The 17,987-nt window shown below is 39.4% G+C and overlaps 1 protein-coding gene across 1 annotated transcript in view; it reads left to right on the plus strand.

The window, feature by feature from the left end:
- Positions 1-17,987, plus strand: part of Sptlc3 (serine palmitoyltransferase long chain base subunit 3) — a 118,180-nt gene that overhangs the window by 71,674 nt on the left and 28,519 nt on the right. The window contains exons 8-9 of the mRNA XM_034496555.2: positions 6,393-6,612; positions 12,984-13,110. Of these exons, the coding sequence (XP_034352446.1) occupies positions 6,393-6,612; positions 12,984-13,110 (347 nt within the window). The remainder of the gene's footprint in view (positions 1-6,392; positions 6,613-12,983; positions 13,111-17,987) is intronic.

Below are 17,987 nucleotides of genomic sequence, written 5' to 3' on the forward strand. Positions count from 1 at the left end.
ACCACTCCTGGAGCAGGACTTATTAGGGGCTAGGCTTGGCTTTACCTTATCCTATTAGGAGGAAAAAAATTGCAGGTGTAGAGTTCTAGCCCCAAGCCAATGAGGCACTAAACCACAATTTAGCAATGGTGACCCCTCAATTAACTACTACTGTGTAACAAACCGCTCCAAAGAACAAATATTTATTGGGATCATTTCTTATTTTCCTTGGTCCTGTGAGTCAGGTCTGCTGCCCCACACAGTATTCATTGAGCTCATTCACAAGGCTGCCATCAGTCAAAAGTTCAAGTATGAATGGAATATTCAACACTACTTTATTCACACATTTAACACTGTCTTTTAGGAGGTGACTGTGGTGCCTTCTCTCTCTCTCTCTCTCTCTCTCTCTCTCTCTCTCTCTCTCTCTCTCTCTTGTTTTTATTGGACATTTTCTTTATTTACATTTCAAATGTTATCCCCTTTTCTAGCCCCCCCCACAACCCCAAACCCCCTATCCCATCCCCCCCCCTGCTTTCATGAGGGTGTTCACACACACATACACACACACACACACACACACACACACACACACACACACACACACACAGTCCTGCCTCCCCGCCCTCGAATTCCCTTACACTGGGGCATCAAGCCTTCACAGGACCAAGGCCCTCTCCTCCCATTGATGCCTGACAAGGCCATCCTCTGCTACATATGCAGCTGGAGCCATGGGTCCCTCCATGTGTACTCTTTGGTTGGTGGTTTAGTCCCTGGGAACTCTAGGGGGTCTGGTTGGTTGATATTGTTGTTCCTCCTATGGGGTTGGAAACCCCTTCAGCTCCTTCAATCCTTTCTCTAACTCCCACATGAATCTGATTTTATTCAGTCATCTATCCAGAGCTCCCCCTGGCTTCCAAGAAAGAAAACTCAAAAGTTGGCACTGTTAAGAGAGTGGCTGAGAACTGATGCTATGCCCTATTGGCCAAACACATGACAGAACTAGCCTTGACTCCAGGAAATGTGAATTACACCTTAACTTTTGATGGAAAGATCAGATTGTGTATACAGCAATGAGAAGCTTGCAAGTTTCAATCTTTTAGCATCAGTTAACTTCAGATCAATCAGTCTAGGATGTACAAAGAGCAAAGCTTCCATGTCCATGAACTTGATACCACAGAAAGCTTTCTCTTATCTTCTCTGTGTAATAACCATAACACCCCAACAACCTCTGTCCTTCAGAAAGGCTCAGGTTCTTCCTTTGTAAACTAAAGCCAGCCTAACATGAATTCTAGAGTGAAAGTCCAGTTAAAAGCCTTCACACAAGCATGCTAATTTGGAACTATCACTAGAAAATTACTTTCCATAGGCTTTTCCAAAGAGTCAGAGTTGGGAATATGAGATCAATAGTTCCCAAGGCCACTTCCATTCTTGAGAAGTGTACTGTAGATTCATACCTGGTTAGTAGCCACTCAAAGCCTCTTTTGAATTTTAGCTCCTAAGGTTGTTTTGGTGGTGTTGGTGGTGGTGGCTTTGCCTCTTGTGTGGCCTACAAGCAAAGTATCTCACCATCCATTGCTCCTCTACAACACGTTTTTATAATTTCTAAAGAGAAAAGTTAATCAAGACAGAAAGATTTAAGTAGGCTTTGAAATAGAAAAGTCTGGGTGTCTAGGCTAAGAATCCAGAACACTTCACAAAATAAATAACAACCAATAATATTTTTATTGCCTTATCTGGAAGTGTTACTATTTTTGTAGAGAATACAGAGGAGTCAAGATTTTGGTCTATATCTAGGACCTGAATTCAAATCCTGGTATTGGTGCCCATAGTTGTGCGCCCCCTGTAGAACACATATGCATGTATTAAGAAAGATAATATAAGCCAGTCTCTGATCATGTAAGCATATCATATAAGCAGAGTCCCTCCACAACACACAATAACTATCTCATAATGTCGTTTGGTTTTAGTTGGAGAGATTTTTAAGCTGGAAAACAATAAACTGTCTATGTAGCAAAATTGTTTGCTCTTCAGACAGAAGGGGATGGGCTCCAGAGGGAAGACTCATACTACCTATGTACTCCCTGCTAAACATCTCAGGTGTACAAATTGTGCAAGCTTGCTGAGATCATTAAAAGATGAAACAGCATTCTGAGGCCAAGATAAATTGTCCTGGGGCAGACTAATAAAATGAAGCAGAGTTGAGATTACAAACCAGGTGGCCCTGGTGGAGCAAGGCTCAATGGAGATAGAACATGCAACCTATCTGTCGATATCTAATTCATAAGCAGAGAGTGAAAAGTCACTCTAACTTATAGTAATACTATCTGGGCTTCAATTTCTCCATCTGTAAATTAAGGGGGTTGAAAATTCAAGTCTAAAGTTCCATGAATCCTCAATTTAGGATCTAAAAGTCAAGTATTATTTTAGTTTTCTGATCTGATTTTCTAATACTGTGTTAAACATGTATTGCTGTGCTAATCCTAACACTGGCAACAGTCTAGGATCTTCCCAGAGGAGAAAAATTCACACCAGGACACAGAGAGTATAAGCAAATAATCAAAATTTATCGTAGCCAGTGAGAAAGCAAAGAGAAATGCACGTTGGCTCAAGACAGAGATGAACTAAAAGGTAGTCACAAAAGACTGTCTTAGTATCTGGACTTATAAGTCTTGGTCTACCACCTGAGAGGCAATTTTGAATGGTCTCCTACCAAGAGCAATGACAACTTCCTTAGAAGCCATTCTTACCTAGAATTCAGTCTATTACCATTAGGTATGTTAGATGCAAGAGTATGTTTATAAGCCTAAGTATCCATAAAGCTGAGGTTACTAGAACACAGGAACTTCCTGTTGATGAAGCTGACTGGTCAGAGCCTGCCAAGACTAACCTCATTGTTTTTCTCTGAGTTCTGTTCTTCCTCTCACCTGGGTAAGATGGCAGTATCATACCCTGCTAAAAGTCCTCTTACTTCCCCAAATTTGATGTTTTAACCCTAAAAATCATTTTAACCCTAACATTTGAGTTTTAACTATATTATTTTATAGTATCTGAAGAGAATAAATTCCTTTTCAATTCATAATGGGTAAAAAAAATCTAAAAATGATTCAAAGACATGATGCTAATAAAGGTATTTCAGGTATCTTGGGACACAAATTGGCATACTTGGGGCCTAAATTTTCAAAACAAAAGAATTAGACAGCCTTTCCCAAATAACACATACAAGTAACTGGTGAATTACCAGAATAGACTAAGAGGCTTTCTCCCTCAAAATGTGAAAATTTAAAAACAATGTCAGTGCTAAGCTTTCTCTAGTTCTCTATGATTTCAACATGTAAAGACAAAGAATAAAATGAATTTATCTTAACCCCTCCCCCATCTCTCTATTGTCTCTCTGTCTCAGTCTCTTCTTTCCTTCCCTTTCCTCTGTATTCCCCCCTTCTTTTTTTTCCTCTCAACCTCCCTGTCTCTATCTCCCTTGCTTCTCTTCTCCTTTCTCTTGGCTTAAACCCTGGGCCTGACATGGAGACTTTTCCATTATACAAGTTGTCTGAACTATTGTTTAGTTTTTGGTTTCCATGTGGAGGGAAGGCTGATGAGAGGAACATTTTTTAAAAAAAGATAAAGAAGTAATTCACTGACCTGTGAGTTAAAGAATAATTCAGGTCCCTAGACAGAGTCTCAAATTAACTTTATTTATAGCTGTGTTTTATTTCTTTTTCTTCAATTAAAGTCAAAAGAAAAGCAAAACCTTCTATTCAGGAAAAAAATGACAACGTGCTATGTGTTTTTCTTTATTGCTTTTGGACTTGATTATTTTGACAGACACTAGTGGTGATAACACAGATAACTATTTTCTACTTGTGTCCAGACTCATCATCCCATTATAGCAAAATGTTCAATGGAAATTCAATAATACTGGAAAAAATAAAAATTTAGTGTGGATGAATATAGCTATAGAGAAGCTGAGTTCTCTTTAGGACTCTCTGTGTTCCTGGCATGAACGCTAAAAATCAGCAGTATTGTAGAGTCATTAATCTTGGAGGACAAAATACAAACCAGGTGGGCAGTTTCCTTACATCAGCTAAAGCAGCCCATCTATAGATGGCTAATTAGCTGTGGAGACTGTCTATAAACACTGTTCAATGTTAACTTTGCTTCCTGCCAGATTCAGTTCCAGAAAAAAAAAATGAATGGCTGTTTGTGTCATGTCAGGTTTCTAGCATGTTTGAGTTACCAAATTACAGCACTTTATAGACAAGAAGAAAGTGTAAGTATTCTGAAGGCTTGAAGCCATTTATCATGTTTGACCCTTGCAATGGCACCCACATGCCTCATTTTAGAAGATTCAACATAGAACATTGTTAAGGGTTCCCATTTTCTCAGGTCAGGCTTCAGTGAAACTCTCCTTCCAAGCTCACTGGGTGCCTGGACTGTTCTTGGAGTTGGCAAGCATGATGATTGATAGCCATTATAAAGATCCTGTGAAGACAGCTTCACTATCGTGCTTATAACTCATAAGATTGAAGCCTAAGATAACAGAAGACATCATTTAGGCTGCCCGAGTTACCATTTAGAAAGTGCCATGGTTATAACCTAAGCCCAAGGTAGGCAGATAGTCATATTGCCTCTTCCTCAGTGGAGACAACTTTAATAAGGAATTTAAAGCAGTGCCAGAAGTAACTCACAGACATGCATAAAAGAAGACAACCATTTCGTTTTCCATTAAAAGCAGATCTTGTCCATCCAAAATGACCTTGTGAAGGACCCACATGCTGTATCCATCAACGGTTAAACTCAGCTCCTTTGGTCAGGGTAGCTGTGAGACTCAATGGACTGTTTTGACTGAATCAACCTAACACTTAAGCTTATTTTTTCATGGATTATATACAGTCTAATACCTAACAGGGGAGGGAGGAGACGTTCAATGCTCTTCAAATGATTAGCCTTGAACTAAATTGAAGGGTTGCTTGAACCGTTTGACAAGCTGCATTGTGTTGTAAACATATGAGTCTGTTTTCATAGAACCAGCCTGTCTGTGCAGTTCAAACTGAGCAATGCAGACAGCTGACGGCGCTGTGAAGGGCAAGTAAAGCCAATGTTCTTTAAAACACACGAAAATCCAAAGGTGCCGCAAATATAAAATTCAATTTTACTTAGTAGTCAGCTTTATATTCCCCTTTCCTAAGGACTTAAAACATTTTACAATTTGCACCACCATGGGAAATAAAACACCTAGACACTCTGGATTAGTTAGTACACACATTAAAATTGAGATGACAGAGATTAGCGTGACCCTGAGCAAGAATGACATGCCAACCTGTGAAGCCACTCATATCCTTTTTAAAAACACATAGATACAACACAAAAAGTAAACTTTAACTGTGGGTTTTAGTTGATGTATCAATATTGGCTCATCAAATTGTAAAAAAAAAAAAAAAAAAAAAAAAAAAAAAAAAGTGTCCCACACTCTTGAGTGACATTAATGTCAGGATACAAGAATCCTCACTCAATTATTCTACAAATCTAAAGCTGTTATTACAAAAAAAAATCTGTCAATCCAAGGTTTTTTTTTTTTAACTGAAGTATAAAACTTAGAAAACTAAAATAAATAATGAAATAGGTCTATAACAACAAAAAGGTCAGTAGGATAAATGTTGTTCCCAAGTGTTGTTCCCAGATACTAGTGTAAGCCCATCCTGGAAGTTTGTATACACCATCCCTCACCCTCCCACCCCAATGCACCGCTGGAATCTCTATAGAAGGAACCCAGAAACTTGTGCCTTAAAACTCTCAGGCTATTTTAAGGCCTGATAAGCTTCTGTTCTATGACTCTGAAGAGATATGAAGAAAGGGTGCCACCAGGTGCCTCACATAGACTGAGTTGTTATGAGTGGAGAACTAAGGGGTGTTCTACTGTGCTCTAATTAATACTATGGTGTCTGAAGTTCTGTATATGTTTAATTCCCCACTTTAATCTTTAGCAATTCAAACGCTAAATTTAGATCTGGCAGACCTGGTCAAACAAACTATAGCAGCTAGATCAAAGTGACTCAGAGTGGAGCACTTTCATTAAACCTATATCAAAAGCGTTTATCTAACTGCAATAATCAGCTTTACAAACTAATAAGGCCAGCAATGTGGCTAGTTCACTTCTGAGTTGAGAATCAAGGCTGACAACCCAATCCACTCAATCCATCAAACATAAAGTATTTTATTCAAGTAGAGTAAACGCCCAGAGAAGCCTTACAAGATTGAAATGTTGTCTTTGCTGAATAATTTTAAAAAAAAACATATTATGAGAAGAGAAGTGTGACCAATTCTTGTCAGCAGCCTGACACTGGCTTTCTAGGGACACTACAGAGCTTTCCAGAAGGATATTCACTACTTACCAAGCCTTTCTCCTTTTGTGCTAGCATGGAAGGTTCCATTGTGAACCTTCCCCAGATAGTGGCTCTAAAGAAGAAATACAAGGCTTACCTCTACATTGATGAAGCTCACAGTATTGGCTCTACAGGCTCCACGGGCCGAGGCATCAGAGAGCTCTTTGGACTGGACCCTGAGGATATCGACCTATACATGGGCACATTCACCAAAAGCTTCGCATCTTCAGGAGGCTATATAGCTGGGAAAAAGGTAAGAAAGGAACCTCTTGTGTTAGGGTAGATCCTGGAAACGCAAGGGAAGCAGAAATCAGGGCTTCTCTGAAGTTCATGTCAAGTTCAGTTCAGCTCACCTGTAGCACAGAGTAAAGAAAAGTGTGGAAAGAAGACTCTTCCACATAACAAAGTAACCATAGTAGCAAGGGCACACGTGTGTACAGTTCCTGGAAGAGAGATAGCTCTGACAAACTATATCTGGAAAGTGTTGTAGACTAACTACCGATCAGTCTTATAAACAAATAGTGGGGAGGATAAATTTCACAAAGAAGCATTAGTATATACTGGGCCACAAAAATAGTAAAAAAAAAAAAAAAAAAAAAAAAAAAATCTTACATGAACTATGAGGGAGTAGGCTGGAGAGATGGATGACTCAGCAGTTAAGAATACTGGTTGTCCTTCTAGGTTCAACTCCTAGCACCCCATGGAGGTTCACTACTATCTGTAACTCCAGTCTCAGGGATCTGAAGCCTCAGCTGGCACTGGACAAATATAGCATACAGACATACATGCAGGCAAGACATGCATACAGTTTGTTAATTCAAAAATTAAAGATCTAGGAGTGGTGTGTGTGTGTGTGTGTGTGTGTGTGTGTGTGTGTGTGTGTGTATGTATGTGTATGTGTTGGAAATAGCAACAGTGGGGAAAGTTCAAGTATTCAAGAGGCTGGCCTCATGGATTTTACAAGTTTTCACCTAAACGACAGTAGAATAAAAATGGACTTTTAAAATTGTTTTCTGAGAAATAACTTTTTTCTATGATGTTAGATAGCCATCTTTTCTATTCTCTAAATGATGAAAACAAATTGGGTCAGGTGACATGAGGCTGTTGTCTTGTGCTTCTATTATCAACGATTTGTTAATAAAAAATAAAATAACAAACATTTGAGAGAAATTTTAAAGAAGAAAGAGGAAAAGGTGGGGTGGGAGGAGGCAACTATTCAGACCAAGATTTAAGGGATTTAAAATTTAAGCTTGTGTCTTTTCCCTTTTCCAAATCATGGCAGTTGTCTCTCCAAGCCTACATCTGTCCCAAAGAGACTGTGGTACACAACTCTGTAGTTGTGGCTCCAACTAGTAGGACATTATAGACCCCAAATTAGTGCATAGAGGTGCTATTAACAGGATATCTAAAGTTTCTAGTTCCTTACCCACTTATCAGCAGGAACAAAAATTCAGCCTACTGCTCAACCAGTTAGACCAATCGGAATATGTTAGCGGAAAGCAATTCTGTCTCTAAACGTCAGTGGTTTAAAACAACAGATTGCATCTTAGCCACTTACCATGAGCCATACAGATGCCTGAAATTCTGTTTTAAGTGTTCTTCGCCCCCTTGTAACTGCGACTTTCTTTCATACTCCAAGCTTTGTATGTCGGCCTCCCTCTACTCTCCTATGGGGATGAGCTAGGTAATGCTAGAAACACGGGGAATGCCAGGTCCTCAAAGGCTTCGGCAAAGTCTAGTGAAAGGTTAAATATTTCCTTCCTAACTGTCACATCAGCAGGATCAGAGGGTCTCAAATTTAGGAGCTGTCTGATCCGGATTACCTTGCTTTGTGAGGCTGTGGGCTTTGATTACTTTAGCAGCAGTTTTGAGCCACAAAACTTTTAACCAAGCGTAACTCTGTTTCCTGAGCCAAAGGCACCTGAATAAACTAAAGCAAGCAGATCCTTGAAATGTTGTCAGATTTGTTGAATGTCACATTTTTCTCCTCCGAGTGCCTTTATTTGATACCTACTTTAAACAAAGGCCTAGGAGTAGCCACAGAAAGAACTGTTCCCTGGGATCCTGTTGCCGGTTCTCCATTCTGAAGGCAAGTGTAGAGTTTCAAAAATGGAATACTCTTGTCTACATGACCTCTACTCCTTTGTGTTAAAGATCAGGCAATTGTAAAAATCATCATTATTACATTAATCAGGACTCCTTCCACTCCTACACGCTTTCTCCTCCTCACCCATGTTATAATGCAGTATCTGAATTAACCACCAGGTGGCATCATGAATTAGAGCGTGTTCGGCAGGGACTCATTAGCCATACTGAGATAAACACCATTGTGCAAAAACCTTGAAGACACAGACAGAATTCAATTTATGGAACTGAGCAAGAGAATGGAAAGCACACTTGAAAACAATCGAGTGGTTTCAAAACTCTAGAAAAAGATAAAAAATGCCTGTCTCTGAAAATTTCCTGTTAATCTTGATATACAGAGACAATATTCCTAAAAACTGCAACTGGGATGTTCTTAGAATCTTTGTGGAATGGAGTTTTGCACATTAGGGACCAGATAGAGACCAGATGAATTGTGCATTTTGGAAACAAGTGAGGGCGGGGAAAATAGCTTGGTGCTAAGGTTTCAGAAAGCCAAGGTTTGATTGAGAGACTTGGCTTTCCCCCTTAGTTGTTACTAAGTAACAAATTCACCTTGGCTGATCAGGGATTAATTCCAAACTGAAGTAGTTTCTCAAAAGCCTATAGGGCTCTTGTCTTTTGCTCTTTGAGTTCAAAGCTCTGTTGATGGACAGTTAACAATTCACTAAGGAAGTTATCCTTCCAATGGTCCAGGTGAAAATTCAGATTATCACTTCACTTTTCACATCAAGTCTATCACTGTCTATAAAAAGGGCAGGAGTTGATAGGGCTGGGTTCTTTTCTTTTTCAGTTTTTAGTTTCAGTTATGTCTCTATCTGCTGGGAGGATGTACTCAACATCGCTCATCCTCTGTTCTCCTCTAAGCATGGATCCTGCATTTTCTGACATGCCTGCTGTCATTCACTGGCTTCTCCCAGCCTCCCCGATGATTGGCAAATAAGTGAGGCAGAGATTGTCCTTGTGACTGATAGACTGCAGGGTTGTAATTCTAGAGAAGGGAAATGGAAACAGGGGCTAGGTTTGGAGAGTGATAGCTCCAGCAGCCTGAAAAGCAAGCAAAGGCAGTTCCCTTACAGAAGCTGTTCTCTTCTGGTATTCTCAGCCCTGCCTGCACTTAACAGCCCTTTGAAGTAAATAAGGGTCATGGAATAAGTATCAAGATGTTTATTCTAAAAGCCTCCTGTCTGATTCCCTCTCCAAAACCCACCCTTGCCCTTGAACTCCAGGCCTAGGGATAAATAAAATAATCAAGGATTTGGACTTGAAAAAAAAAAAAAAAAAAAAAAAGGACTTGGAAACCTGTCCTTGAGAGGACCTCTATCCCATTCCAAAGAAAGACACAATACAGACTCATCTTGCAAGAGACCAAAGTCAACCCTTAATTCATGACTTGTGGTACCCAGTCAGGAAATAAGTGGAAGAAATCAGTGGTCTTTCCTTGACACTCTCAAGAAGTTACTACAGAACTCCACTTCTTCAACCACACAAGCAAAACAGCCTTTGCCCAGCCTGGGATAAAATGGACTCAGTCCAAAGTAATTATATTGTAGGGCAGACACTCTGCATGTTCAAGGGAGTGATTTTACTCCGATGCACTAGTGTTCAAACTGAAGATGCTTATGATTGACTAATGAGATTCTTCAATTTATGAAAGGAAATTAGAGTTAGGGGGATTTGGATCAAAGGAGGCTTTGCTTTGTTTCTTTGTCTGATCTTTGTGGTGAATACTTCCCAACTGAAATGTTATTATACTTGTTCCTAAGAACTCAGTTTTCTTGTCTTTAATGCATCAGGGGACTGGCCATCCTCACTCAATCTCTGAAACTCCTTGGCTTCCCATTAAACTGTCAGAATGTACAGGGTCTCTGCTAAGTCCTTACTACTGTAGACCTTCAGAAAATTATATCCTTCATTGCTTTCTTTCTGGGGACACACTCACTTTGATTAAATAAAATTATACCTAAAATTCTTTAAACCCCAAAACAGCAATGTATGCAAATCAGGGGAAGCACCACAGGCTAAGCATAAGGGGAGCTGGTCTCTGTACCCTCCAAGACTCACTTCTTCTCCATTGTTTTTGAAGACATACTAAGCATAGTGTTAAAGATGGAGACACCTGAGCCAGAATCATTGTGTCCAAATCCTTACCTTATCATCTTTATGGAGAATTTTCAGAATGTCTGTGCCTCATTTATTCTATCTATAAATTGGGGATCAAAAGGTGTTACCTACCTTTTATTGTTATTGTAAGTGAATTAACACATACAGTGTTCTTAAAATGTATACAAAAGTATCCCGTGAACGTTGGCTGTGGTGTCAGCTTCTGGTCTCATTTTCTCCTCTTGGAGTCATTCAATAGCTCATGAAGTTTATGCTCTCCTTTCTTCCGAAGGCCTGTCTGTTTTCTTGTTGTGGTCAGTAGCAGTTAGGTTAAGTCTGGCTTGGTTTCACTCCTACTGCCACTATCCCTTATGGGATGGAGGAAGAAACAAGCTAAGTATCATTGGTTTGGTGCATTGTGGCTTCCCTCATACAGGTAATTTAACCTCAGATCATTTCCTTTGCAAATCAGAAAACTGAAATCACAAAATCCCATGGAGTTTCATGTTTCTATCCCTGCCTCCACCCCAACCCCCACCATGTTCTACAAATGTCTACATTTCTGAGAATATGTATATATATATACATATATATATATATATACATATTCTCAGAAATGTATATATATATGAAATGTATGAGAAATATATATATATATATTCTCATAATAAGTTTTAGGTAGGTATCACTGCTATCTCACTTTGTAAAGAAGAAAACTGAGATAGGAAACCTAGTTTTTTTGTGCATGGTCACATAGCCGTTAGTAACAGAGCCAGGATTCGGACTGAGCAATTGAGTCCCAGAACCTCTGCTTTAATTCTGGGACATACTACCACTCAAGGGAACAACTCGTGACCACCTAGTCCCCAAACCTCTAGCTTCTCTCTTTACTCCCAATTGACTCTTCTGTTCTTTGCTCAGACAGTCTACTTTAATACTCATTTTAGTAAGGCCATGTGCGTTTTACTTCCTCTGTATTCTTCCAAATCCACCCATCCATTGTGTTCAGGTCACCCTTTGAACCACCCTCCATAGACACAAGAACCTCTAAGTCTCCATTGTCTAGTGCCTGTGACTCACTGACTGTCCCCTCCTTGACTCCCTTGCAGCCTGTGAGAAAATATTTAACTCAACAGAGGATGGAAATCCCTACTGCCACTATAGGGCAGAACGCTGAGGGACAGTGTGTTTGTAATTCTTGGGAAATCATCAAAGATCTCTCTTTGAGGGCCTCCAGATCCTCCAGAGAAAACTTTCCTAAATATTACATAGCTAATGCTTCAAGGCCTACCATGGTCATCTACACTCTCCAAGATGAGGGAAAGCACTCCTGGACATTTTCATATGATTGGGGGCATGGGAAAGTCAACAATGTCAGGCTAGAATAGGACCTCAGTCCTCCTGTCTCTGAGACTCACTCGTGAGCCTAGGACATAGCACAGCACAGGTATTTAACATATTTGCTGGAACAAAAGTAGAAAGGAGAGAAGAAGAAAAGGATAAAAATGAAGGATAGAAAGCAAGAAGTGAAATGTATTAATAAAAAGAAAATAATTAAAATGAATAATTTGAAGGGTTTTTTTTTTTTTAAGAGAATGAAATGTAAGGAAAAGAATGAATATCGAAGGAAAGAAAGAAAGGAAACAAACCATTTGAAGTGCAGAACAAAAGTGCCCACAGCCTTTTGAGAAAGGCTCAGAACCAGTATAGTATCACTCTTCTGAAAGCAGGCCATGAGAGCAGCTGAGGCTCATTGACTATTTGAAGGCTGGTGGGGACCAAGAGTGGAGAATGGCAGTCAGTTTTACATACCTTGCCTCTGTACCTTTGTGCATCTTCTCGCTTTCCAAGTTTTCTTTTCTTCATCCTCAGTCTTCATGTTTCAGAGCTTCATAGATCCCGTCGGCTCCTTACTGGAATGTGCCCTGACAGCTCTCCTAGTAGTACTCACTCTCTTTCCTCTGCACCTTACAGTCTATTGCATGCATCCTTCTGCAAGGACTGCTAGTTTTCACAGCACAATTGGTAACATTCTCAAGGCACAAAAAGAACCAGATTTTGTATCAGCCATTCCTGAGCATTTTCTCCCATGAAAGGCAGATATTTCAGAAAGCAATTTTCCTTCACACACTCAGTTTTACCTTATAGACCAGCTTGAAATTTGTAGCCCCCTCCTACTTTTGTATAGTTTCTAGGATTTAATGGGAAAGACTTACTAAGGAAAGGGGAGAAGCCAGTAGGTGGTTGACAGTTACTCACTGAAGACTGGGTAGACCACTGTTGTCTCTTGAGGACCTAAGCAAATGTTTTGCTGACATGTACAGAGGACAAGTTCTGAAAATTCTTTGCTTCCATCTTGGGTTTCTGTCTTTATTTTAGGAAACTGTGGATTATTTACGGATTCAGTCACATAGTGCTATTTATGCTACATCCATGAGTCCCGTAATAGCAGCGCAAATCATCACATCATTGAAGATAATTATGGGAGTTGAGGGAAACTTTGGAGGTAAGGAGTCTATGGAAACCTCAGCTCCCAAGAACTCTCCCAGGCTTCTGCCTGTCAGTCTTCCACCTTCTCAAGTACATACTCGTGTCTCATAAAGCTCAACATTTTTAGTAGAGTCAGGTGATGAGCATACTAGAACTACTATCACCACATGCACACACACACACACACGCACACACACACACACACACCACAAACCCTTCACTAAAATACATGCACTGTTCAGCAACACATTAATATGATCAACAAATTCTGATCCTTTCTGTGTGACCAGTGGTTAAAGTGAAATAAGCAGTATCACTGTGTATATGTATGTGTTTGTATAAGCATATATGTGTATGTGCATTTGTACGTATGTGTGTCTATATGAGTTTGCACGTATATGAGTATATACATACATAAATTATATATACATATGTATATGTATATGTATATGTATATGCTTGCTTGCTGTTCCTTGTGCTTCTCTGAGATGAGTATCATCACTTTAATATTTTGTAGGTTTTATTGTCAGAAGCTGGGCAAGGGAAAACCACAACTGGCCATGTAAAAACATGTAAACTCTCAATATCATCCCAGTCATTCATTTGTCACTGTGTCACTTCAGCTAAAATGTGCTACTTTGCTTAACTCAAATGAACTTAACCTGCTCTTTGGAGAACTGTTTCATTGAAGCCTCATAGAATTCTCATCCCATCTTTCAGATCCAATCTCTAAAGCTTCTACTAACTGCTAGGATAAATAAAGCAACTCTTGCAGCCAAGGAGCTAGCTAGTGAATACAAGTGAGAAACAACAAATTACACTGACATATAGATATATGATATAGATATAGGTATAGATATATAGAAATAGATATATCATATATCATCATATATAACATATATATACAAATATATATGCATATATATGAATGCCACTCATCTGGCACCAAACCTTGTGTTGTTTACTGCAACCTTCTACACCCACTTTATAGGATGTACGAAAATATCTATCATTAATAGTATTAAACAAGAATACTTACAAATGTGTTTTATCAAAAAGAAAGAAAGAAATTATTTTTCTTTTACTTCAAGCTGAACATTCACCCCAATCTGAAACCGGAAAGTTCTGCAATCTGAAACATTTTAAACACTGACACAGTGAGACCCTAAGTGGAACATTGCACACTCACCGTCATATGGTAGGACACTCAAAATGCAGGTACACTAAAAATATTTTGTAAAGTTGTCTGTGGGAACAAAGCACAGCAGCACGTACCTGTAATCTCAGCACTTGAGTGGCAGGTGGATTGTGGGTTTGAGGCCAACCTAAGTTACAGAACAATAGCCTATGTCAAAAAAAATTCTGAAAATCATATGTTTATGAAATAGCAATAAATTTTGCGGTTAGACATGGGACCCATCCTCAAGATATCTTAGGATATGTGTGCAAATAGTCTCAAAAAATTCGAAATCCAAAATCCTTATGGTCCCAAGTATTTCTGATCAGGAACAACCTGTATCCCTTATACACATCAGGTAAGAAGAAAACTTATCAGTTGAAATAGGACCTCCACTCACCTCCACACTACCAACCACTATAGCCCTTCCACTGAGCCTTCCTGCTGGCCAGAATATTTTTTAAAAATGTAAGATGGAGTTTGTTTTATCACTAAAGCTAGAAAATGACCCATAAGATGGTTCTTTTTCTACCATGTGAAATAAAATGGCTGGTGGATCTTTTTAGAATGGTCTGTGGTGTGTGTGCGCGTGTGCGTGTGCGTGTGTATGTGCGTGGGCATGTGCGTGTGTGTGTGTTGTACTTTTGTATTTCTTGACTGAAATGTATTGAAAGGCTGAGAACCCAGTTTCAGGAATCCTGATAATGCAAATAGAAAGTAACTGCTGGGATGCTGGGATTGACTTCTGTGGTGTTACTTAATTTAAGATCAAGTGTTTTTCTGCAAATGAATGGCTCACCCAACTTTGGCTAAGTGACTTAGCTTTTCTTTGCTTCAGTTCCCCCAGCTATGAAATGAGAATAATAACATTTATGCATTGAGATTTTATGAGAGTTAGATGAGTTAATCCATGTAAAGTACTCAGGAATGTCTGGAAACAATCGTGAATTTTATATAATTGTTTGCTGTTATTTGTTATTGTTCCTGTGGCATTCAAAAAATATGTGAAAGCTCTCTGATTCTGTAGAAAATGTCTTAGGGAAAAAAATGACATAGGACTGAATGTCATCCCAGGTCTTGGATTAGTCAGAATTAGCAAGGTTAGGAGGCTACCAAAACAAGCCCTAAAAAATCTTGTTACCTTAACAGAGCTAAGGCTTATTTCTCACATCCTGGTGGTAATATCATTTTGTGTGTTTGTTTTTAATGTATCCTGGTTTTGTTTTATTTGTTTTTGTTTGCTTATTGTTTGTTTTTGATGTTTGTTTGTTTTGTTTTGTTCGAGACAAGATTTCTCTGGGTAGTTCTGGTTGTCCTGAAACTCCTTAAACTCAAGAGATCCACCTGCCTGACTCTCAAGTGCTGGGATTAAAGGCATGGGCCATCACTGCCCAAATTTTCTTCCTTCCCTCCTTTCTTCCTTTCTTCCTTCCTCCCCCCCTTTCTTCCTTTCTTCCTAATATATTCTTTGACAACCAGTAAGGGAATCCATCCCTGAGAGAGGTTAATTTCCTGCTCTGAACAATCACTAGTTGTCAGTAGGTCTTTGTCTAGGGATGGGATATCATGAAATTCTCCTCCTTTTGTATCAACAAGTCCTTATATTCTTAGCATCATAATTAAAATACTTTACCTCATGTCTCTTTCCATTTTATGAGTTAAAAGAAAACAGAATGCTATGTGTCAAAATAGACATAGGAAGAAACTTAAGACAGGTTTGGCTTTAATTTTTTTGTTTGTTTGTTTTTTGTTTGTTTGTTTGTTTGTTTTCAAATAAATGAACAAAGAAAAGTGGTTCCCTTTGAAAGAATCACCAGCCAAGTCTCAGGTAACTCTGTCTGGCACATCTTTTGAAGGATTCAAAGTCACTCTGGGAATGATCACGTTGACCACATTTATAACAATGCTTGCTCAAATGAATCGGATAGGTGAGACTACTACATTAGGTTAGCCTTCTCTCCAAAGATGTACTCAGAATGAAGTTGCCCAAAGCTCCAAGAGTTGCATCATTTCTAGATCTGCCACACAAACTTTGGAAAAGAGGAGCTTGGCTCCAAGCCTTCTTCAGCCTACTGCAACTGTGACTGGAGCCTTTCAAGGCTTTGTTATGGGCAACTTTGGGGAGCGGTTGGCCAGATCCGTTCCTTGATGAATGTCTTTACTTTAATCTGCAATGCAAAGCCATACGCTTCAAAGAGAGGCGAGCTACAGCAATAAGGTCAGTATTCCTTTGATGCCAAGGTTCAAAGATGAAATAGCAGCCCCAGCGAAATGACAATGTTTATGCACAAACAGCCACCTTCACTCTGCAACCAGGCTGCTGGTGGAGTTAATGCACACAGACTGAGGGTCTGCAGGCCGGGTGTGCGTTCCATATGCACCAAGACCCGTTTAATCTCCTAGCCTGTCACTCTGGAGTACACTGAGCCCAATGTGGAGATTTGATTTCTCCATCCTAATGGTTGTTGGGTGGTCTCCCAGTTAAACCAATGTTGTAAGCTCCTTAAGGGCAAGAAATGTGTCTTGAATTAATTCTGTGTTCCTCTGAGTGTCAAACTCAGTGCTCAGCTTAATAAATACGTCATGACTCAACTTCCATCTTGCCAGCCTTCTGGATTTCAGGTCATGTTTATGCTATATACAATTGTGGGGGATCTTTATCTCAGAGGACTAGGAGCCAGAATCCAGTCCACACCAGTGTGGCACCTGAAGGGATCTTTCAGCAGAGGCAGGGGAACACTTTAAGAGAGGTCTAGAAAGATTACAGTTCTGTCACTGGCTGAATCTAGATGTCAAGCAGTCACAAGGGATAGAGCCTTAAATCACGCCAACAGCTTCCCTACAGAAAACAATGTCATCCGTTGTCTTGTTTTATTTAATTCTTCAATGGACATTTTTTCCCAGTCAGTCAGTCAGTCTCTTTCAATTCCCAATTTCTACCATTCATCCCTAAACCCTCTTTTCCCAACTGTGGACAATCTTTTACTTCTAAAAGAAAGAAAATGGAGGTTGAATTGTACAAATAATTAAGAGACATCACCAGATCGCATGTGGCCCAGAGTCTGACATGATACCTCTCTAAACTCAGCTCCTCCACTGATAGTCAAGATAGAGGAAGGACTAGGTGATGTGGCATAGAGAATGAATATCACTTGGTGCTGATGCACGATAAGAACATAACAAAGCTGCTGTGATTTTTACTTCACCTGCTCTCTTCCCTTCCTTCTCTAAATATTTTCAGTAGTTTCTGCCCTCCTTGAATTCTCCCTTGTTCTAAAACTTGATGACTACTCTTCCTCAAATCTTGTAACACTTGCTTAGAAATATCCTTATAATCGGGTCACCACTCAAACTCCATCCCTCAAGACAGCTGGAATACCTTCCAAAATATTCTGCCCATCTCTGTCTTGGCTTTCTGTGCTTTGTCCTCTGCACAAATCATGCTCTTTAGCAATTATTTCAACTGCACACATTTACAAGTTATAGTATAACAATTTAATATAGTCACACAGTGGGAGTGATGGACAAATCAGGGATGTTAGTATTTCCATTTCTTTGTATGTCTTAAAAGCTTTGAATAGCATATAATAATTGTATATTTATGGGATATGGAGTAATATTTCAGTACATGTGTACAATATACTCAGAAAATTGGGCTGATTAATGTTTCTAACTCTTCAACACTTTTTTGCATTTGAACTCCTGTTTTCTAGTTA

The sequence above is a fragment of the Arvicanthis niloticus genome, chromosome 2, assembly GCF_011762505.2.
Source record: "Arvicanthis niloticus isolate mArvNil1 chromosome 2, mArvNil1.pat.X, whole genome shotgun sequence".
In the NCBI taxonomy this organism is placed as follows: domain Eukaryota; kingdom Metazoa; phylum Chordata; class Mammalia; order Rodentia; family Muridae; genus Arvicanthis; species Arvicanthis niloticus.